Source organism: Rhopalosiphum padi, chromosome 4, assembly GCF_020882245.1.
Source record: "Rhopalosiphum padi isolate XX-2018 chromosome 4, ASM2088224v1, whole genome shotgun sequence".
Taxonomy (NCBI): domain Eukaryota; kingdom Metazoa; phylum Arthropoda; class Insecta; order Hemiptera; family Aphididae; genus Rhopalosiphum; species Rhopalosiphum padi.
Window position 1 is genome coordinate 29,626,613 of NC_083600.1, and position 26,845 is coordinate 29,653,457.

Here is a 26,845-nt window from a genome sequence, read left to right on the forward strand (position 1 = left end):
ATGCGCATAAAAATCAATACATCGACGATTACTTTATTTTAAAAATTTACTAAAAATGCAATCAAAATCAAATGTGCATAGAACCCAACATACAGCAAAAAAAAAAAAAATAGCACACAATTCGACCAGAATTTGAATTTTGGCACGAAATTCGTATATGGCCTAAATAATAAGTTAAATAAATGTTATTAGGTAGGAATGTTAAATCTAACACGAATCGTCGGTGGCCCCGAAAACATTACGGGCAGCAAACGATAATACATATAGCCATGATATAGGTATTATAATACGATCGACATGCGTATACAAAGTACCGGTGTGTATAATATATATTAATATATTATAAATATATATGTATAATATATTACAATATCGTATATTTATTGTAATGCAATATTATTATGACGTGGTGTCGTTCCCACGAATCCGGTTGATCGAAATATTTGTACAATATTCCATCGCGCCCGCGGCAGCGCTAATCCGACCGGAAAACGTCTGACGAGAAAATTGCCGTGCAACCATGTCAATACAATAATATTATTATTATGTATTGTATTACACTCGCGTTTATTAAACTGTTCTCCGGAAAACGGCAATAGGTATGTGCTATACCCCGATACATACCGCCAACGTAAAATATTTTTGGCGTAATACTAATAATAGTGTTGATGATAATCATATTATACTAATATAATATAACACGACGTGAATATAATGTACCTAAAAAATATAAAACGTCAAAGTCGGTAAATAAAAAAACAAAACTACAATGGAAATCCACTCGGTAGAATAGGTATATCAATCTGATGATTATCGTGCGCATGTCTGTATTTCTATAGTTTACCTACCATTAAATTACTCGAAGACTATTATAAATTATAATCATTATTTTATACTACCGAAATTATTATATGTTAATCACATAAAAATAATATTTTAATCGTGTGCATTGAATAATTTGTATTGACTATGAATTTTTGTAAGATGTTTATATATGGAACAATGATATTTGTAAATTGTAGGTATATACAAATATAAGAAATAATTATCTAGTATAATAATTTGTGATTTCAGTTTGTTTATCGGCCGACTGAAAAATGAGCTCAGACTGTCCGGCAAATAAAAAAATTAAGTTAAAACTTTTTTCAAATCATACTTACCACTATTAAACAACTATTATTTTTACGAATTCGAAAAATGATCTAACACGCTGTTTGTGAGTGCACGCTCGCATAATAACAGAGTTTATAATGAATAATAATGTACAACTTTCGGTGCAACCATCACGCGCATACATTACTGCAGTTTTCCTTAAACGACACACAGCAGCTGCAATTAATCCTTTTCCAACGGATCCGGTCTCCCGTGACCAATTTTATTCGAGTACGGCCACGGCACCGTGTTCGTTACTTAAAAATTATAATATTATTACTATAATAGACATCGCGGTATTATAATATATTAATATATATATATATATGTTCTACAGCACCGCATATATAATTTATTACGGGACTGGAGTTGTCGAAATTGTCCGTACCTACGCTAATTAATCCAGTCGTGGATCCGGCCCATTTGCCGTTGTACGCGTGGCTCACATAAGTTGATTGTATTTTAGATATTATGATGTGTTTGTATAATACACGAGACCAGTGGCTTGTAAAACATAAAAATATAGGCAATAATGCAATAATAATAATATATAGGTAGGTAAGGTACATTATATATTATATTATTATGCTTCGGCGCCGTCTCGAGCAAATTTTTATTACGCTCTAATTAGGTAACTGTATATAATATGATCCATACTGCAGTAAGTCGTCTCATACGCTCTTCTCGCACCCGGAGCACTTGCGTCAATATCGACTCATATAACACGCGATTTATATAAAATACACGATAATATATAATAATATCACGTATACACTCGTTTATATCACAAAATATATAGTCCTTTAGCTGTGATCGGAAATTTTTCCGATAACTCCGTTTAACGATATTTAACTTACGATATAATATTATATTATTATAATAATATAATACACTTATACGTCATATATTTTATATAAGTATTAAGGACGCCCATAGCTGTATAATGGTAATATAATATAGTCATTCCGGTAAAGGAAAAAAACATAATTTTGATTCAGAACATTATTGATTTTGACGGTCATTATATTAGAAAATATATATTTAATGCTTTGGTTTAGGTATTCAAAACTCCAGTTAACAATATAATACAACCTGTATTATATCGATAATAACCGTATTTTTTTTATCTGTGTTACATTTATATAGTATTATAATATTATATATACATGCGATGTGTAACGTTTCAAAACAAAAAATCCAAAATTTCCTTAGAATATAATAAGATTATCCGATTATTTTTATAATATACCCGTAAGATAAATATTCATTTAATTATACATATTACTTATATTTGGTTTTCGTCAATGGTCAATAATATTACAAGACATTATTTGTAATTATATACATTACGTTTTATACTTTATGCTCAAATGTTTATTTTATAAATTTAAGTAATATACATTTTTATTTTGTACTTGTTATAATAAATAGCCATAAAAGTAATAATTATATTGGTACAAACAAGAAATATATACTTGACTTAACATATTTTGTTTCAATAAATAAAATATGTCACCTCAATATTATTGAGGTATAGCTCGTTACAAATTTATAGTGAAATTTATCGTGGTATAGTTATTAACCAAAATTAGTTAGTAACTATTCTCGTCCTCATAACTATTAAAAAACCAACACTAATGAATTTTTTAAAGGCAAAAATATTTTAGACCTAGTATCTGATTTATTAAGACATAAAACTAAATATTCTAATGTCGTTTTTAAAGTAATGTATGGAAACTAACCTATCGGAATCACAGAAACAACGTTTACTGTATTACATTAACCTAATATTTTTTTTTATATATAAGTGGGTATTGCAAACATTTGTAACAAAGATTATATTAATTCTTCTATAAAATCCATCTTAATAATTATTATTCATTAACTGTACTATTTTAAATTGGATCACTGCAACAGGCCTAATGGGGAATTGACTTTACGATACACACTTATCGTTGTTTTCGGACATTACACATTATATACTATGTTATTTATATCATTGTATTAGGTATATAGAACAATTGTATACGTATTTAATATATACATATATTATAGTAGTCAGCATGAGTTACATCGCTGTTTATATAATAGTAATACATTTAAATGTTCTATTTAATTAATTGTATAGCTTAAAGAATTCACTATTGTTTTAAAGTTAATCCAATCGTTTTAACAGATCACATCGCTACGAATATTGTTATTGTAATATGAATCGTATTGGTTGCATAAAATACCTAATGTACAAGTGTAATAATATGATAATGATAACAACTACAATATATACCGATACGGGCAATGTGGGTCTTGCAAACCGTTTATTGCACTAATACCAATCTAAGAGACTTTAACGAACCGTGTACACTTTACAATTTACATAATATGCATGCGTGTATTCGAGTAGTTCATATAATATTATAATATGGTACACACATCGATAACATTTATAGTAAATACAGAATCGTTACCAATAAGACGCTTGAAACTATATATTTTCAATATTTTCTTATGTGTATTTATACATTTATAACGTACTATTTTCATATTTTGGTCGAAATATCATACTATAACTTCTCAGAAAAACAAATATGCCCAAGAATAATCACTAGTCGTTTAACCTAGTTTTTCAACCAGAACAGTAATTTTGATTTGTACGCTTCAGATATTGCGATTTTATTGAACTTTTAATCTTGAAAAAATATATATTTATAATATTTGAATATTGATTAGTTAGACGCACTAATAATAAACCACTATAAAAATATAAATTGTATAATAGTATAGGTTATTCGTGTAAACTCAGAACACACACACAGCCAAGTTATTCTTCTTCACTTTATAGCCAAGTGATTAAATTAAATATTATTTTACATATAAATTACGTTTAACATATTTTCATAAATAAAAACAAAAACTATAAGAACTAGTTTAAATAATTTCCCAAAATTATTAAAAATGAACAAAACTCATTGAAATGTAATTTGAACTAATTTCTCTAATTGCGTAGACCAAATTGTTCTAAATTTCCAGATTCGTGTTAAATATTTTAATTTTATATTACAATGGAAGTTGAAAAATCAGGTGTGGGAACTAAGATAATTGAATCGTTCGAACAATAATAACAAAACGATTAGTCCATATTCTTTAACCACAATATTTAAATAAAATTATATTGTGTTGAGAATATATATATTTTTAAATTTAATAACTATTAGCGTAATAATACTTGTACGGTGTTCGAATTAATGGATACTCTAATTCTTATTCACTGTATAGAAATAAAAACTATCAATAACTCGTTTCTAGACCAATCGAAATACATGTATATTGTATATATATCATTACCTCTAAGAACGTCGAAACTATAAAAATAGGCACAATAATATTATTCTCAATTAACTGAACGTGCGTTTATGAGATTCAATAATTGGCTAAAAACGAACAGACAAATTTTTTTTTTTTTGATTTGCCCACGAATAAAACGATTTTGCTCGTTCACCGGTAATCGATCGTAACTGCAGTTACCATGGTCAATCTTTGCTGCATCCATCACTCGCAAAAACAACAACGATAACAACAGTGGCACGTATATTATATACATTGTGGTCGATGTACCTGTACAGTAATAAGTACAAATTTGCTCGATCGACGGTAACCGTTCGTAACCGGGCCGCGCGATCATTCGGTATACACCTATACTGCATCTATTACAACGTCAACGAACAGCCCGTAAGGCGTTGTTTATTGGCATAAATCCAATGCATTCCGAGGTGGATCGGTGGACGTAAATGATTAAGACTTAAGAAAAACAAAAAATTCTGATTTTCCACTCACCTTGAATACCGCTACCATCAACAGGACGACGGCGCGAAAAGCGGTGCCATCCATTTTCGGGTGGGCGGCGACAGTAGCGAAAAAATACTCGAGAGCCAGTAGATTTTGGGACGACAAAAAAAAAATTAAAAATAAATAATCCCGTGAAGGATATTTTACAATACGCGAGATGAAAACGACGACAACGTGTCTGCACTCGACAACGAAGTACAATACTAATTAGGCACCGTATGCGTTTTTATGTAATGTGTCGTATGGTTGTACAGCCGATCGCGTGAAATTCGTTCTGTTCAAAAACGGGCGCCGTTTCGAGAAAATACGCGTGTCTCTTCAATATTTCTATCTTGGTGTTTATCACGCGATCAAACACACGAAATCCGCGGAGACGACACGACGATGGCGACGAACTATCGACAACGGCGGTGTTTGCGGTTTGGGCGCGACGGACGTTGTGGCGTGCGGAAGACGCGACCAACGGTGCCTTGTGCGATAGTTTCGCCGCGACTCGGAAACGCGCGCGCGTGGTGTGGAGTGGTCGCCGCCGCCGCCGTCGCACTATCTCCGCTGTCACGGGCCAGCAAATCAACGAGCGTTCTTGTTTGCTATTACTATAACTATAACGATTGCTATTACTATTATTGCTATTGCCCGTCTTCTTGTTTGCGCGTCGCTGACAACAGCGGTCGTTGTTGTCGTTAAACCATAGTACAATATAGTATATATACAATATATATATAATTATATACCTGTACTGCACGGATGGGATATCCCTGTATCCAATTTTACACATAACGTGTGACCGACGGGTCTATAGTGGTTACTATCGTGGTTATACATGGTTGTGGTGATCACTGTATACGCTTGTGGTGTAGAAAAAATTGTATCAATTATCCTATGTAGTAGGTATATACATATAATATGATTCGTTGTAAAGTTCTATCAGACAATATTTTTTAGATTGAAGAAATGATTTCAGTATGATTATTTTTTTAGATTTGAAGTAGTAAAATGAATGTTTTGATTTTACAATAATGTGTTTTTTTAATTTTTTTTTTTTTGTTTCTTAAAACATTTAAAAATAATCTCCGTTTGTCACCTATAAGGAAGGTTTCTCATAATGTATTGAAATAGTATTTTCAGATCCAAGGTACACATTTTCCAACAAATTTAAAAAAAAATCCGGAAAAATAATACTAATATTTCTTTTAAATTATAATATTATTGGTACAATAATTGATTGATTATCGATATTACTGTGGTACAAAAAAGCAGGACCGTCTCCGCTCGGATTCGTTGATAATTATTTACATTGGTTTATCATTGAATTCAAATTGTTCAAATCCTATAGTGACCTACTCAATGACAAGGTATTTGTTTTAATAAAATTGTTTCAAAGTACTCGTATGTATGTTTTATATTTTATTTTTCTGTTTAATTATTATTCACTAAAATAGTATACAAAAGTATTTATTGTTGTCCCTCTTCAAAACAATAATAGAAAATTGTCTTTTCATTCCTAAGTAATTATGGATTTAAATAATTAAACATTTAATGCAATTCGTAGCAGAAGTGGTCATAATAATAACCCAACTAACTTTTAGTGCACTTTTCTATCACATTTGAATACAACAGCTGAGCAACATATCCTGTTTAATGTCCATATATATATTACCTGTGAATTAACTAATATACATATTATATTTATAATCACAGCTGATATATATACGCGCTAAAAATATTGTCAAATGTATGGTGCCTGTATTATATAATAAAGCAAATAATTGTGTTGTAATTACCAAAATACGATATCCATTTACTGTTGTGTAACTGATTTATAGTTGAGGAAAAATGAGATGGACATACATTGTTATTTTTAAGAGATCTTTCAAAAAATAATTTCAGCCCTGCAGCTAAAACATAAAAATAAGTATAATTCAATAGCAGTTTTTCAAAATATACACAATTTATAATGTAAGCAATTAAGTTTAAATTTTTTTAAATACGTAGTATGGGAGATTTCTGAAGAGAAATTAATCGAACAAGTAAAAAAAATGTAAATAATTGTTTTAATAAAACTATTGCGTGGTATAAAAATCGATGACATTGATAAAAAAATAACAATGATTAGAAACTTGTCAAATTACTTTTAAAATAACTATAAAAACAAGTGAAGTCATTTCGCAGTATATTAGGTGTTTTAGCTTTTAATTGAGTACTTTATACTTGAATACTATAATATAATTGACGATTTATTATATATATGTGCATATTTGAATGCGGTAATCTCAACTTCTACAGGGCCAATTTCAATAAAAGTTATTAATATTTATAAAACATAAACAAAATAATCTAAAATATAATTATAAACAATATTATAATAATGACATGAAAAAGACCATGGTCTAAACATATATTGTACGTAGCTTAAGAATAGGCACAATTATAATTGATAATTATATTTTTAACATCATTATACACATTATTTAAATTTTAATGTGAGCTTGAATTAAATGTTTTCGTCGGAATATAACAGCACGCGTGATAACACACAATATAACCATTAAGGGACATCCGAAACGTGCACACACATGTCAATCAATTTCTACGATTCAAAATAGTAAGAGATCACATGATAATTTTATGTAAATCATAGTAGTGATATGGAGAGCTGATCCTCAACCAACAAGGTTTTGTTAGTCGCAATATCACAGAGCTTGTAACAACGCCTATCTAGCTAATAGCTAGTACACTACTATATTTAATGTAATTTGGACTTATTTGTAATTTATTTGTGTTAATATTATTTCAAACTCCATTCACTGATCTGTACAACTAGGTGTTCATAATAAAGTATAGGGTTGGGTGTTAACTTCCAAAAATTAAAAATTAAAATCAAATAGAATGAAGATATTAAATTAGCGCATTAAGTAGATCACCAATATATTTTATTTATTAAGTAAGTAATAAATTAATCTTTTTTTAAGATTATCATTGACCAGTAGTTGCTTTCGAATACAACTATATTTATACAAATAGCACCCGATCTAACCTACAGTTAATAATAATGCCCTCGATAATACTATAGCTAGGTATATCCCTTTTTTATGTTAAATAAAAAACTGCACATTTAAAATGTACAATTGTAAAACGAAATCTTGTAAAGTAAAGAATTATAACTTATTTAGATTACCTCCAATACGGCAAAACCTTAATAATTTTTTTCAATCAGACAGCGGTATATTTTTCCATAACTAACCGAATCGGCAGTTACATAATTTTGTTTGTAGAAATAGGTAATGTTTAATCTATTATATTACTATCAGTCATATTTAGATAAATTCATTCTAAAATTTGGTTCGAGTCAGAGTTTAGTGTCACATGCATTTAACACGTTGGTAAGGAAATGTTAATAACATGGATTATTTGCAGGTTGAATGTACCTATTTAACTTTGACGTATTCATGATAATACAGAATACGAGTTGATGTTGTTCTGAATTTATTCTCTCGAATATTATTATCTATTTTCCTACAAAAAATATTCCCAAATTTAATTGTTTCTAAATTGAATAATATGTTAAAATACTCATTCAAAAATTGTCTTTATCATAAAATTAATTTATTGAAATAATTTATAACGGACAACCTAACAACATAAATAGGTACTTAAAATATAATAATCAAATAAACTCGCTTAAAGTCGGTACATAAAATCATTGTTTCAATGAAATTTTAAGAAATAAATAAAAATTAACTTAAGAAAAATAGACAAACCTATTGACCCAAAATATAATGCATAATATTATAGAAAATCGGTACATTTTCAATTTTTCACGTCACAACTAAATGTATTTATCATTTGAGGACAATTTCCGGTGTACCTCCGAATAACTGAAATATTATTTTTAATGTTGCTAAATCGTTATCATACTAGTTATTTGTAGAAAATGACCGCTTTTAGAAAAATATTGTCAAGTTCTACCTGTACCTATACAATATATATATTAATATATTTTATATTTTAAATAACTACATATGAAATGCTCGTGATGATTCTTGATTCTTATACTCATTTGATCATTTAAAATATCTACAAAAACATTAAAAAAATATATTTGTTCGATACTTATAGTATATTAATTCATCAACATTTTCATATTTATTTATTTTATTGATAATTGTCAGTAGTCAGGAATGGAGTCCTTGTCCAAAATTTTCAAATATTCAAATGTTCTTGTTAAGTATTAATTACTAATTAGTAAACAGATAAAGTATTAAATATTTAAATACTCTGATAATATGCAATAATAATTATTTATTTTCTATTACTGGTAATTTATTCATTCATTCGTTCATTATAAAATTAATTTAAATTTTTTTAAATCACAATTTAGGTTACATGTTATTGCGGATCATAAATAAAACAATGCATTATCATGATGTTATAATAATTTTTTTAATTCACTTACTTATTTTCCTTTTTATCATAAGGTAAACACATACATAATAATATGCTACGTAGCGTAATAATATTAACGTGTGGAAAAATGTATTTTATGTATAATTATATCATATAGATAATAACTATTAAACTCCGATTAATTTTTGGTAATATTAAAACAGTAAATTATTTAACACTATTGTCGATATATACGAAGGGATGATTTAGTAAACATTTAAGTTTCGTTGAACGAAAAAAAATAAATACAATATTTTCAATATTTTACACCGTTCAAGAATATAATAATATACATATAAGTACTAATAGGTTATTATTATATTATATATATAATATCGCTTGTATAGATTACTGGTTTGGCGTATAGCGTTTAGTATCGATAATATTGCCGTTCATCTAACATTCTTTGACTCTTTTTCAAACCTATAGAGACTATAAACAATATATTATGTACAATACAACAAAACCGTTGTCTTTTTTTCAAAAAAAAAAAAAATATGAAGAAAGAGAAGGAAGAAAAGGAAAAAATCTCGAGTAAGGTGCTAAAATAGATTAGTTCCATAACGTGTTAGCGGTGTTTATTTAATATGCAAATGAACTGTGGTGGCAAAATACGTGTGAAACAATTGTAATACTGCAGCGTCGCGGCGCGTATACAAAATAACATATATACCGCTACCCGACAAATGTAATGTCACTGGTTGTGTGTTGTGTCCGAATCGTATTCTTTTTGTTTGCACGCAAAATGTCGTTCGTCATTTTGCCGTGTACATATAATAAAATAAAAGCGGATTTTACCTATATATTATAACGTCTTCACTGAAATACGCTTTGAGTATACCTTGTTTGTGCTTCAGAATGCGTCCTCGTTCAGAATGTATCGTTTGACCATACGTTTTAACTTTTAACGATTTGTGTACAGTTACGTCCAGTTTGCGCACACTTAACCAAAAACAACTATAGTTTCCACAATTTTATACAATTTGAATCTTGGATGCGCATAAAAAAAATAACAATAGGAACCCAGTTTTATCCCAAAATTGGCACGTAGCTCAAATGTTTCTTCTCACCATGTCACTATTGGCAACTAACGATGTGCCAGACGCATTTACAGAACTCATATCTATTTTTCGTATAGATTACTGACTCAGGTTTCATTGATTATATTAAAATAACTATAAATTGATACTAACAACTAACCCCGTTTTGTACAAAAAATATTAGCAAGTGAGCTTAATAACTCTCAGAGAACAAAGAACAGCTTGAAAAGTGTCCATATTATGTAATTTAATAATCAATTACCTAAGTAACCCTCGTATTATATATCAGGTGTTCGAAACTAAATATTTTACAAATTCGAGCTGAGACCTACCTCAAAATAAATTTATTAAATTAAAAATATTTATATCAAACAAAAAAGTATTTTAATAGCACAAAAACTATGTACAAAATATAAATATAGTGATGAACAAATAAAATAGTATATATATGCACAAAACGAGTTTCATCCGTTATTACTTCTTCAGATGTATTCAATGATGTCATATTATTCATCCAACACGTATCACACCCCATATTTCTAATCATGCTTGGTGCGACCCCATTTTATCATCTAATAATTTATTTATTTAAATTCTGATTTTAGTAATGTTCAAACTTGATTACTATGTTTTAAATTTACTGATGTTTGTTCGTGCTACTTAATAAAATGTCCTGTGGTGATACAAACTTATATTTTTTAAATGAAAACCTCCCTTTTTTTTTATTATTTTGTGAATAATTATAGTTGAAAAAAAATCTCTGACTAATAACATTCGAATACTACCAACAAAGCATTTCCTGACATTCATTTTTAATAATAATAGATATACATTTTGTAAAATGATTATGAATCGTGTACAAAATAATATAAGGTACTGTACATAATATATACATCATACTTAATATGTACCTATATATTATGCTATATGTGTGTATCTGCTGCAAGTCTGATGTAAGGTGCAGCGTTGCAGATTTATCAGTATACTCGATATGAAAATTCTAGGCCGAGAGAAAAACGATGTCCTTCGGTCTAGAATACAATTTTATATAATGTATTATATATGTATTACAAATATTACCAAGTAAAATACTGAATATACCCATGTGTGTCTGCAAAAAATAATTTTCTCACCGCCTCTGGTGCCCTAAATAAATTCATCGTGACCATTTGTTAAAAACAAAAACAGTTGCGGCGGAAAAAAAACATGACTGCGCAGTGATCGAGAATTGCGCACAAAAAAAAGGCTACGATTAACGATTCCGCGTTAATCAACTGATGTATATAGATACGAATAATAATATTATATGGCTGTAGCAACGGCGACGACGGCGTTATTTCGATCGGTTTTTAATCGGATGATATATTTTTAATTCGCTGCGGCGGGAAGAACGCGCGCGGCTCAATTACGGGTTACGGTACTTTTCGGCTATAAATCTATATTATATATAGGCGTATATTTCTATAAGATGTAACTATTCATTGATAAAACGGAAAAGAACCCCCTGGTAAACGCTAAAACAATATATATATACATAATATTACTTTACCGGGAAATCTTCTTGTATATTATACACATATATATATATATATATTTATATTTACGGTGTTTTACACGATTCACATAGTGCAGACATCCGTTCTCGCGGGCCTACGGTTAATCGGCCCGAAACGGATATTGTTTCGTGTATAATATTATTGTTAGCGCTAATACATGTTGTATACGCCACTGCAATAACATTGTACTTGACACGGGATAAAGGATGTATACATATATACCGTATCGGTGCTGCTCGTGAAAACCTCGGAGACTTGAACGCTCGAATCACTCGCCGGATCACCGGACACGATCGGGTCAAAGTTCTCGTGTACCCACGCCCGCTCATCTACAGTTTCACCTGCGGCACGTCTCGTTTGGCGCCCCCGCAAAAACGCGCTTGCAATACGTTGCACGATAACGTCTCACCATAGTAATGACATAAAGGTATATGAGTATTAATACGCCATTGTTATTTTTCGGTACATCGAACACCACGACGACGCATAATATATAAAACGCGTTCTCGCGAATCCGTCGTGCATAGGTATATAATGTACATAGCTATACGCGAAACACGCATATACGTATGTATATATATATACAATGTAACTGTGCATAGTCTGAAGACGAATAAGTTGCGATGAGACACGGGGGAACGATCGATATTGCGTCTCGACAAGACGATATATTATATGTATCTACATAACATATCGCACGATATGCACGTGGCGTTTGAATTTCGTAGAAAAGAACATCGCATTTTTACTTAAATGATGGAGTATATGCGCGTGAAAAAATGCGTTTATCGGGTGTCTTTACTTTATATACGTCGCAATGTATGGTTTCATATAGAGCACGCCATCCTTCATTTAACTTCAAACGATTGTTTTTCTGAATTTATAGATTATGTTATAATCGTAGCACGCAAATTTCTAAAGTACCTATACCTACAAATAATACAGCGTCCGATGACTATAAAAAAAAATTTCAAACGATAAAAAATTTAATTTTTTGTTTAATTTAAATGTCTTGAAAGGTCATTGATTTTAGTTTATTCTTTAGATCTACGGTTTTAGGTTCGGCGTGCGTTATCCGTCGAACGGGGCTAATCATAGTGGCAATGAACTGTGGAAATAAAAAGACGTTTCGCGCTGCAGCAGTGGCGGGCGTATATATTGATGCGCGTGGGCCTGTTATATACTTTTGTTGTATCCTCATCGTCGGGTACGACACGCGTGTTTATCTATTTGCACGTATGTATGAATGCACCTATATTTACCATAGCTCATATTCGCATGTTAATATGATTATCGTGTTATTATTGTTATTATATTATTATACTTTATGAGGTACACTATACGTTATACAATGTATTGTTATGCAAATCGGGTAACGGAAAACTATACGCGTGTGTTCGATTCGTATGTTTACGCCACGATTATCGCACCCGAGAAAATCACCATGAGTAACTTTTAAAACTTGACATTATTTAGTCGTTTCTCGGCGACTAACATTATTGTTATTCTCTTGCTCTCGTCTCATAACTCCTCATGATATCGCTTTATAAATAAACGTTATTTAAACATCTAAATCATCATACAATGATGATCATTATTCGATGCTCGTAATTATTCATTTGTGACTTTAACAATAACACAATACTCCAACATGTCAAATTAATGTGCAATTTTAATCTACCATTATTTGGCAAACAAAAAATTACTAATACAAAATAAACTATATTATGTATACCTATATATAAACTTGAACTACTCAGAAATATATTATTGTAATCTTCAAAAATAAAAATCATTCGATTCTTTAAAGGTTGTTAGCGTTAAGTATAACTCATTCTAGACATTCTTATTTTATAATATAATCCATGGCTCACACAAAAACAATACGAGCATTGCGTGAACCATTTTCTATTCTATATAATCTATTTAACACTAATACAAGTTATATTATGTTTGTCTACAGCTATTTTTACTTAAGAAATATTGCAGTAAGAAAAATTTTCAAGGTTATAAATTATATAATAGGTATAAAAGAATAATATTTTGGCTTCTAAAAGAATTGAAAAATTAAAATGTTTATAAATATATCAAAATAAGTAATCATATTTTGAAAATTTTACAATGTCTAATGAATGCTTATTTCTATATTTATATTTATTTATAAACATTTCGTAGATTAAACGTACTGCAGAGTTCAAAGTTTCGAATTACACAAGTTTCACTACATAACATAATTTTATAATATTTAATTATACATTATAAGATAAAAATATACGATATACTACAATAATATTATTTGATGATAGTTATTATTCATACAAATACAATGTAATGATAGTATATAAAACTTTTTATCAGAACTTAATTATACGGTTTATACTATTATTTAACATACAATTACGTGGGTATAAGTCTGATGGAAGTTATAACTGCAGAGTCTCTGGCAAATATCAGCTATATCCAATTTGCTTTCAGAAACCATCCTCAAAGACCAATTTTGAAGATTATGGATTATTAAAGACATACAAATAAAATAATATATACAACATAAATCATTGTAAATCCTATAGGTACATTCATAGCAATACTATATTCTTAAAGCAATACAATAATAATTATATCTATATAACAACATAATAAATCACAATTTTTTCAACCAATTATGTAAACAAGACGTATATATACCTCATGTATCTGTGTTGGTAAACGATGATGCATTTCTTTATCGTAAATTGTCTCGTACCCATTCCTATACATACAATGTAATTATATATTTATTGGCATAGAAAATAGGTTGTATATAATTTTATATGTATTAGAAAGAATCGTATTATACAATGTCGTTTCACATGGCGTATTCAAACGCTTCGATCTAATGGACGGTCTAGGAACATCAAACGGCACATGTGTAAGTATATTGGCGACAGTAACTATTCCTATATAAAAGTGCATTCGCGACGCGCAAATAAGAAATAATAACTATTATAGCTAGTGATAATAATTAAGTTCTATTCCAATAATAGCATAAATGTATATTATAATATGTATACTCTCTATTATTGTTGATATTATTATGATATATATATATTATACGTATGTATACAGACTTTAATTTCTAGTACGGTGTTGGGTTAACACTCGCGATGTCTCGACCATTCATTAAAGTAAGTGTGTTTTTGATAAATCATGATCATCATTAGGTGTATAATATTGTACAGCAATATATTACGTGAATATACCTAATGTAAAAAATAAAAACGACAAACGTCATTTGTAGGCATATAATATATTGTATTTTATAATTATTATATTTCGTACTTATACTTGTAATTCGACGTCCTTATATTATTATATTATGCGAATAATTGCAATATACGTGATGTGTATATTTTCGTTTGTATGCATGTCTACTGTATTCCGTTTGTACTGTATGTAGGCAATACTATATCATGATAAAAATATTATTGTAGGTAGATAATAGGTTAGCAATAATTGTATTATTGTTATAATAACATTAACACTATTTCTATCGTGTATTTAATATATTATAAATTATACGTGTGTATGTTAGAAAGTGTTAAAAAGGACTGTACTGCTGTAGGTTTAATACACTTCCAATTGCGCGATACAAATTCGATATTTTTGATCTCATTATATTTTGATAAAATAACCTCTATGATTGATGTGTAATATTGTAATTTTCATTTTTATTTTAGTGTTACGTGTTACCGCACTGCGGATTGCAATGACAAGTAGACGTATCCGTATACAGACTGAAACTGTGGATGGGATTCCACGACCAAATCCGACATACCTATTATACAATTTAAACTACAGTAAACGTGTGGTATAATTTTCTTTATGAAAAAATAATAAATTATTTGTTCATTTTTTTTTGTTTTAAAAATATGTATTGTTTTCAAAACAGGTAATTTAAATATGAAATTGTTATTTTTTTTCGACCTCTGTGTTTCCCCACGAGTGTTTATTCTCTTGTGTAATATTTTTTATTTTTATTTAATATTTACTATCCAACAATGATTATAGAAAAAAATCTGTTTCCTAGAATGCTTAAAGTAGAATCACAAAATTAGTATAAATAACAAAAATAATACATACATACATACATACAATATAGTACAATTAAAACTTTTTAATACAATAGTATACTAGGTAACTCAAACATTAATTTCGTAGCTAAACTTTTCATTATTATATAAATAATTTTATGGTCACAAACTTAGAACTACAAAAATTATTACCTAACTCATAAATTATTGTAAAATATAGTAGCATATTAAAGATAAAAAAAAAGCAATTAGGATACAACTAGTGTAAAGGTGAAATTATGTAAATGTATACAATTTTGAAAGTTTTAAAAGATAAAAAATATTTTATATTATGCTTTATTTGTATACATTGTCTTGAAATTTTTTGATTTTCTTATTTTCATATTAGCGAAAATAAATTAACTTTAACCGAGAAGATTTCCCCTTGTAAGTGTAGGATTGATTTTATACTTTTTTGACGTGGTACATTATCGTTATTAGTAATACAAATATATCATAATATAGTGTATCATTTATTGCTATTATTATTTACGTGTTATTTAAGGTTCACCCGACTGCGCACGTGTGATAAAATCATAATATCAGGAATCAGTGACTTAAATATGATAATGACACTCGTTTATAAATATAAATTACAATGGATATACCCACGTATAAAAAAGCGTGAAACCATTAAAATGTGATTTTAATTTACTATACAATTAGTTTTAAATCTTTTTTCATATAATCGTCTTAAATATATGTGCATACACACATAATATTCACATATTTCTACATATGCAAACGATAACTAAAAACATAAAAATAAATTAAAATTGAGAAAAAACGTAACTTAATAGGATTTACTATTAAGGAATTTCCGAGTTTCAAATAAATAAAAAATGTTTAATAATAACAATAATATTGTAATTCAAACTTAAATATTTTGAATTTAATGACCCGTTGTAAAAATACATGTAATATAGGTACTGCATAATATCATCATCGGTTGAGCATGTCGATATATTATAATAATATACTTATAGGTTCCGATAATGGCGTCTGTGGTATAATATGGATAAACAGTTTTATTTCCGGTGGCGCTACACAATCCAATATAAGGTTAGATGTAATGAAAAACTCGTTTCAATCGATCATTAAACGGATATAATATAACGGAGAATTGTAAAATTTCGGTTTATAATATTATGTTAAAATACACCAAAATAACTGAGACTTTTACTACGAATAATATTATATTATATATCGGCATAGTAATTCGCGACAACCCGCGTATACCGCGGATACGCGTGGAAGACCGATTAATGGTTTATTTTTTATTGTTATTATTTTTTTTATAATTTTTTTACGCGTCGACGATCGTCCGGTAAATAAATAAACATTATTATAACTCTAGTGACATAGTTTTTGTTCGCCGAAAAATAATCACTCAGATGACGTCGGATTGGCCGTTACAATATTTACACCCGGTGACAACGCGTTTCGGACGATTAATCGACGTAAAAGTACAAACCGATCGTTTGACCATTTTTTTATTTATTTTTTGGCGGCAAAAAGTGCGTTTGGAATTTTTTTTTTTTTGACATCAGCCGTCGAACGAACATTACCGTTATTACGGCAATACAACAATATATATTATTATACATTGTATTATGTATATATATAATATAGACTAGCTATTGCGTTGGCTAGTTAACGTTATCCCATTTATGTGATAAGTGACTAGCCTATAATATCTGCAAAATATAGAATAAATAAAACCGTATACAGTAAAACCTCCCCTAACGGACACCTCTGAATAGTGGATAATTTTTTTGAAAATATACCAAAACCTGAGCTTTCTAAATATCGAAAACTTCCGAATAATTATCAAAATGTCAGCGACCGATAGTGTCTGGTATTTAGAGATATCACTGCATAGTAGTACAACTATAATAGTTATTTCAGAAATCGTGTCGTGACCGAAAGACGATGACAATAATAGAATAATATGGTCGATATCGCCAATAATGGATCAAGTCAAAATAAATATAGCATAATACGATTTTCAATCTCCAGTGAGTGAAATGCAATACAATCTCACTTGACAAATACACAAAATTCTGTGCATCAGTATTTAGGCCCGCGGAAATAAAACCCACGCGAGTCACATAATATACAATTTTGTTCTATGATATATAATATGTATATTCTACGAGTTATATACCTATTGCGGCTTATTCTACTTGGGCTCTTCTCCTAAGCTATTTTTCGTTAATCACGATTCCGATAAAAAAAAAAATGACTCGAGTTATTTTTAGCGTGTTTGGTAGCATTTAAATTTAAATACGTTTATGTTTTTCAATGTCCTCGAGAGTGTTAGCGATACATGGAAATTGATGCGTATACTGCGCACAGTAGTGAAATCGTGTCCGACACACACGCGTATCGTAAACGGGTGATGCGTGTGCAACACAATGTCGTATCATACATATATGCGCGCGCGCGTGTGTGTGTGTGGCTACTCTTATTTTCCGCCGTTTACTCTACATTCGGGCGCGGAAAATTGCAGCCTGTTGTTTTTTCGGTCGGTCAGACGTCCGCTAAGATCTCAATAATAGTAATAAATAATAATGCTGCATCGCTACTATGTATATATATACACTTTTAATAATAATAATAATATGGAAAAAAATAATCTGACGAAATCCGTACGCGAACATATTATATGAGTCGTTATTATGAACGGCTTAATATAACTACGTATAACCTTGGACGGCCGGCGTAACCGTCAACGTCTCCTGACCATCGCCGCGCTCACGCACGAGATAAATCGCCGCGGATGACGACTACGCGATGCTCTTGATTTTTTTTCGTTCTCAATACGGAGAATATTTTCGTTTTTGTTTATTATATCCGTCGCGTGTATTTATTATGTAGGTACGTGGTACACGGTTTCAGTGAAAACATGACTAATTTATCGCCACGATTATTTTCCCGTGCATTTTTAAATGTCCTGCAAACGCACGGCGTTCATTACATCGCGTTTACGCTGAAATCGTTCCGAATCCGCCGCGGACGAAACGAAACCGACAGCACACGCACACACAAATATATATAAAACGTGTGTATTTATATATATATATATAGTTAGGTACGCATACGAGTATATACTCTCGCGCGTATGTAAAGCTAATCGTTTTGCGAGCGAATAATTTCACGGCTAAATACTAAAATACGTACATATATATAATACGTACGCAGGATAATTCCGAGTATAATCGTACCTACGTGTTGTAGATATATAACAGTCGAACATATAAAGTGCGGTTGTTCGGTTCGTGTAGATATAATATAGTTTGTGTCGCTCAAAAGAAAGTGTCTGTGCATAATATAATAGACGCGCGGCATCGCGTAGAATAAATAGACCGCCTTCACAGTCGTCGACAATTTATTATTATTATTATACTACACACCGCGTAGTTGTTATTATCAGCACGCGATAAGGGTTATTTTATTGAAATCTGTCTCGTGTCGTGCGCAGATGTACTTAATAATGTCTAATATGATGATGCAGTTAAACTACGTATCCGTCATCCGGCCGTTATCTGCGTAGCCCAATATTGCAGTATTGTAAAAGATCGGTTTCTAAAAAAAAAAAAATAAAACATGGTCCATCTGCAGACGTGGTGCGACTGTTTTTATAAAGATCGTGCGATAGTTTTGGAGGTGGTATAGGTCTAAGGTCTAATAGCCGCGCCATTAGATTCGTATGTTACCGTATGTTATTTTAAATGTTATTATTACTTTTTTGTTGAGCATTGGCAAAGAAATAACATAAGAAATAAGTGATGCCCAAGAACGAACGGAAAAAATTGATGTACGCCGTTTTTATTACAAGGTGTATCTATATTAAATATTAAACTAAACACATGAACGGAAACCTCCATAGGTACTCAACATATACAAGCCTATACACTCAACATAATAATATATTATATAAAATACAAAATAAAAAAACCAAATAACCATGGAATCTTATAACTATAGACGTGTGCTTAACACGGTCTCCGTCTTTACTACAGTTTTTGAAACATACAAAAAAACATCATATGCACCAGTTAGGTCGACTTCCACCGACTGAGATTACAAACAACAATATAGACGCATTAAACACTCGAGTACAGCTTTTAACTTTACACTTTTCGATATGTTCAAAAAAACACTGAACATGCATCGGTACACCATATTCAATCCGATGGCAGAGGATTACTAACCAGGTTCGTCTTTTCTATATTATATTCATCGATGAAGTACACAACATAAACCGATTTGCTCGCATTAAGTTATTACACTTAAACCTAAATAAGTAGAACACATACCCAGCAACTACGGGTATTATATTCAACTATTACCTATAACCAGCTATCTCATAAATTATTATAATATATAAGTATTTTTTTTTTTTTATCAGTAATTATTATTATTGATTCGTAGAATCACTAATCATATAATTTTCGAAACTTAGTTTTCACGTTGATATAGTTACACATAATATTGAGCTAATATTTATTCATCGTATATATATATATATATATACATTATACACTATAGGTAGCTATAAGGCTATAAAAGAATTCCGGACATGCGGTTGAAGTAAAAAAACGCACAATACCCTGCAGGTTAATAGACAATAGTACATAAATGAATATCGCATATTCCTTTTGTATGCATATGAATACGCGTTTAATATGTAGGAAATGAATCGTAATTCAAACAAATTTTTCCTGATATTGTTATAATTTATTTTTATTATAGGCACATCTCTTATAAAATAATATGCATAGTAGGTATACGTTATATCGGTAACACAACAACAACGGCGCGCGTACTTTCTTCGTGAAAATAAACATTCTTCTTATTGACAATGACAGAGCGTATAATAATTCGTGTATATTATATACAGAGTAAAAACTAGAATATATTATTTCATGGATGTCAGAAAAGAATATTACTTTTGTACAAATTTTACATGTATGCACGTATATGTAAATATTTTTTTTAAACGTCGTTTAAACAAAATGTAGGTACATATGAATAAATTGTTGGTTGACGCTAATGGAACCGAATTTTTTCACCGTTCCGTGACCGCATCATATAATATAATACATGTATCGTTTTTATTTTGTTTTTTTTTTTTGTTTTTTTTTTTAATTACTTATTTAAAAAAATTAATAAATTTCGGAAACAATGATTTAAGTTTTGGTATACAAATATAGAAAAAATTAAGGTTTAAGTTTCGGTTCCTCGAAATACAAATAAGAATAAAAGGCTTCGATGAAAATCTATTCATTTTTAAGGCTTAGGAAAAAGTACATAATATTAAATTATATTAAACCATCATATATTAATGTAAGGTATGTATTCATTTCTAAAAATAAAAATGAATATGGTACTCTTTATAGGATATAAATTTAAGTCCAACCATTAGACCGACTACAGTAACCCTCCCTCGTCAGTTTTCGACTCGACTACTACAGACTACAGTTACTAAATATGATCATATATATTATATTTATATGACCCAATCATTCAACACGTAATACGTATGTTGCATATCATGATGTAATAGCGATAAAAATCTACACAATTATAAGTACGTCGGTTTTTAAAATTAATTCTAATATTTTACAATATATACGACTATACAGAAACCAGTCACGTAGTGTAATCTTGCACCAATTCGAATACACATAAGTACATAACTATAACAATTAATTTTTTTTTGTGTGTCTACAAAAACATGATTAAAAATGTTACCTACTAATATTTCTTAAAATTTATTTAATACCAAACAAAACCGATTATAGTTTTATAAATTCCCTCTAATAATAATATCTAAACCTAATACCAGTACTAATATTTGTCATGCTGTACCTACTATACCTACTTAAATTACCTGGTATATACTCTACTGTTGTCCCCAATTTGATATTTAAATAACTCTTTTTGTTTTGGATTTTATGTCAATGTCAAATTTTTATTGCTGTATTAAATAATAAAATAATATTAATAAATATAAAAATAACGGTCATATTTTTATTATTATTGTTCTGTATACTTGCCATAATAATTTCACGCAAACTTTTTAATTTTTTCCCATTTTTTTATGTCATCCAAATACAGATCACAAACAGGAAATCTATTTGAATCTCATTGCACTGAGTAACCTAATTTGTGCGAAATAAATTAGTTTTACTCCGTATTTATCATATACGTTGTCTTGATAATGCCGTTAAAAATGAAAATTATTTCAGATATTGAATGTGAACTGCATACGTTTTCACGGTTATACGAAATGTTTGGTAATAATATTACTTATATATAAATACAACACTATAGTTTGGTGTTTAAATGCTATTTGTATAATATGTTTTTGGTTAATTCTGACTACAATTAATATGAGTGGTTATTTATATTTTATTATGCAACATCCGGTATCCGGGTAAATTTTTAGTAATTATTGAAGAACAAATACGTTTCGTGACTGTATAATGATATAATATTTGGTTATAATAAGTGTATTGCATATGATACTATTTAACGCGTTGTACGCTTAGATAGTTATGTATAGATAAATACAGAGTAGATCTACGATAGATTTGTTATCTACGAAAAGTAATTATTAGCCAATGATAACGGTTCATACAAAATAGTCGATTATACCAATATAAAATAAAAAAATAAAAATTCCGTAAACGATTATCTTTTCAAATAATATAGCAAACTGTTTTATACCTAAAAGAATAGTTACATAAACACCGTACGGTCCGTACGAATTATTTAGTAAAAAAATTCCAAAATATGTGATTTTAAAAATATAATAACAAAATCCCGTTACAGTTAAATACAATACGTAGCTATATAGTATAATTATGTAGTATAGCTTTCAAGTCATTATAACAAAGTTTTAAAAATAATTGATCCATTATTAGTATTATTATATTCATCGTGGCAATGTTACACAGAAACCGACCAAGTGTAAAAATAAAATATAAAAAATAGTATATTTTTAATATCGTGGTATCCGAACAATAATTGTAGCTACTATTGTCTAAGAGTTGGAAAAAAAATATGCCGTCGGATTAAATTTATGTTATGGTTTGTAAATAATTAGTGTTTGCAAATGTATAACAGTTTGATAGATACTATATTAAACGAATACATAATTGCTTACTAACTGATAATTAACATCATCAATTGCACTATTATACATACGAAATCGAAATGGTTTCGTCTTTCAAGTTAACTAAGGACGTAGCTATACGATAGTATTATTATTTATGTGTTTTCTTTTTCACTGTTTTTTGGAAATCGCTGAGAAAAGGTCAAAAATATGTGAGTACGGCGTATACATATAGAGATTAAAAACCAATCCAACCACCACAGAACGCAGAAATAATTTTTTTAACTCCAACCAAACGGGTAATTTTTCTAAATTTATATCGTGTAACACTTCAAAGCATCTATATAAGCGCCAAGTACCCGTTTTTCGGAAGAAGAAGTCTTGACTAGGTTTGAAGTATATAATCTAAACTCCGATCAGAACCGTTTTTTGGATGCAACGATTAATCGTATCGAATTCAGTCGCCTGCAGTTACTACATTGGTCTCTGCGTTAGATAAAATATTATAATTTATAATATCATATACTGTTACAATTTACTGTTAAAAAGTGATCAAATGACGTGTCGCCGTATCGGTCCCTTTTGTGCTCACAATTTAAAAATGTACGGCTCTATACGATAATATATTTAAGTACTTACTAATATAGTAACATAGTATATTTTTGTGTATTAATTAGTTTAAACTTGTAAAATGTAATTTTTCGTTTATAAATAATAAATATACTGTACTTAACACTTAATAAGTTATAATACGTTAAGTTTTATCAAAAAATGTTCTATGAAAGTCGATCCTCAAAAGTGAAGTATATTTTTAGTAGATCGTAACCAAAAACAGTTTGGCCACCCCTGATATACCTACTTTACTAAAATTGTGATGTTTTTTTTTTTTTTTGGAGCAAACTGCAAGTCTCGTTCACGATTTTAATAAACAGCAATAAGACACGCATTTTATTCGAAAAATTAATTTTGTTTTGTATATTTATTTCATAAACGACCCCGTTTTTAATGGGTTTCCCATTTGTAAAGGTGGCGCCATAAAACTACTTTTTCCAAAACTTCAAAACCCTTTGACGCATGATTCGGACCTTTTTCGATGCTTAGACCCGCAAAGATCATGTAGGATTTATTTTCGTGCTGATGAACTCTATAACTTTAAGTATAGCAACAACTGCGTCGTGATGATGAGGTGCACGATTCGAACATCATATTATATATCATCGTATATGCGGTGATCTTGTGCAGGACCAGTTACGCGCGCGTGGTAAGAATACGTTAGGTTACGGTCGTCGAGTCTTCGCCATAAGTATGCTTAAAAAAAAAATAAAAATATTATTGTATATTGTATTATATTATTGCGGTCGTCCAGCAATCCGTTGGCGCACCAGCAGCTGTGACTCGCGGGCGCAGTGAACAACGAGCCGTGTCCTTCGTCACGAATGGATTTTACGACGGAATAACAGCGGTTTGCAAAAATATATCCTATTGACGACCGACAATATAATACCATATATATATGTACTGTGTACGTCAAATATAGTACGTATATTATATTATGCAAGGAATAGCAGCGGTATATACATTATAAGTATTATGTGCGATTATCGTGGCATCCTGCTGTAAGGCGTATCGCGATCCGCGTAACGCGCGCGTGTATTTCCTCAAAACGGTTTTATTACGAAAATTATCGTGTCAGATGGCAACTTTGTAAAGACGGTCTACGATTTACATGACTACGCGTGCGTTTTAAGACCCGTCGGCGGACCGCGAGGTGTGTCGACGAAATCGCTTTTTTCCGGCAAGCGCGTACGGTCTTATGGCTGACACTACTGCTGCCACTGCTGCTTTTGCAGACGTCTCTCGAAAATTATGCTATTATCATTATATTGTTGTCGTTGTTTTGCACCTGCTAGAGACGTGTCGTCACATTACGAATGGTATTATCGCGTTTATGGTTCAGCAGCATCGGAGGAAGACCCGTGATCTTCGAACGGGATAATTATACAATAGCGATCTTAGCGTGGATTTAACGGTATAAGTGTATAACGATCGCGGGTCTATTATTATTTATCATCGTTGCGTCAACGTCGTCGAAATTTAATCGCGCAAAACCGTCGTCGCCGTTTAGTCAAACCGTCCGCGTGCCATCTGTTAAAGTATTGCACTTGTGAATGGTGACTTTGGGAGTTTGAAATGGGTGGTAAGACGATCCGCTCAACTATAATTAAGTCAATATTTGCAGTGTTTGAAATAAACTGTTTTTTACAGTTTGATGAATTGGTAGCTCCTTGCTAGGATATTCTCCTGTTTTGTTTACGAAAAAATAACTGTTATATTTTTACTAAAAACTAAATAATAATAGATATATTATGTGACTATTTTCAGATTAATAATAATCATCTTAGCTTTAGATGATCCTCATGTTTAGATCAATCATCAGTAGTTCAACGCAATTGTTTGCATTCTAAAATGAAGACTGTGTACAACAGTATAAGGATGAACGAAAGGCCAAAGGCAATCTTATAAAGTATTCTGATAAATAAATTCAACAAAAATTATTTGAATATTATATTGGCCTAAAGCGTTTTAATAAATAACTAATAGTTTTAAACGACTTCTCAAATCGTACAACCTTTACATAAAACTTGATTATATAATATATACCTATTCGAACTAATATAACTGCGCTGTAATCGTATTAAAATGTGCAATTCAAAAGTGGTAGTAAAATATTACCATACGCGTTCGTCTAAAAAATGTGTTTACCTATAGTCGGGAATGTGCGTCGTGTTTTAGTAGCACGGACGATATTAATTCTATTGTGTATATTTAAGGTAGATACCTACGTATACAATCGTCAATCGATACGCGACAACCTACTTAGTGCTCTCGCCAAATAGAGTTTCGTTGTGTTATTTTTCGATTGCACCCGATAATGGTAATAACAATATAATTTATTACACACTCTCATAGTCTCATACACACATACTCGCAAAGCCTGTTGAATGATAGTACATATATTGCTATGGCCTGCAATGTCACCTATTCGGTGGCGGGCATACGCTGCCTACTATAAGTATACAATACAATATAGAACACATCAATCGTGATTCAATGGCAAACAATAATAATAATGTAATATAATCGACGGACTACAATACGAGTACAACCGACGGAATAATCAAATAGTATTCGTAGATAATATATATATATATATATATATAGGTATATTAAGTTCTCTAGTACATTACAGCGTACAGGACGATATACACTTCCGTCGTATAAGACATTACAATATTATGATGTATACACTTGGGTGAGTATTTTTTGCAAACGTTTATAGTCGTTTAATCGCTATTTCTCCTGTAATTTGATTTTTCACTTTCTTCTTGCTGAGCAATTGTTAATAATATATAATATTATAATATGTTAGGTAGATAGTACCTATTCTATACTGCAAATCTATCATTCATTACACTGCGTTTGTCGGTTATTCCTTTTAAAACTGATGAAAGCAATAGTACATATTTTAATATATATATATATAACAAGGAGATATATTTACTCGACGTCGAT

The 26,845-nt window shown here is 30.1% G+C and overlaps 1 protein-coding gene across 1 annotated transcript in view; it reads right to left on the minus strand.

The window, feature by feature from the left end:
• LOC132928595 (uncharacterized) overlaps nucleotides 1-5,490 on the minus strand; it is a 29,439-nt gene extending 23,949 nt beyond the window's left edge. The window contains exon 1 of the mRNA XM_060993386.1: nucleotides 4,984-5,490. Within this exon, the coding sequence (XP_060849369.1) occupies nucleotides 4,984-5,037 (54 nt within the window). The 5' untranslated portion in view covers nucleotides 5,038-5,490. The remainder of the gene's footprint in view (nucleotides 1-4,983) is intronic.
• Nucleotides 5,491-26,845: the final 21,355 nt, after the last annotated feature.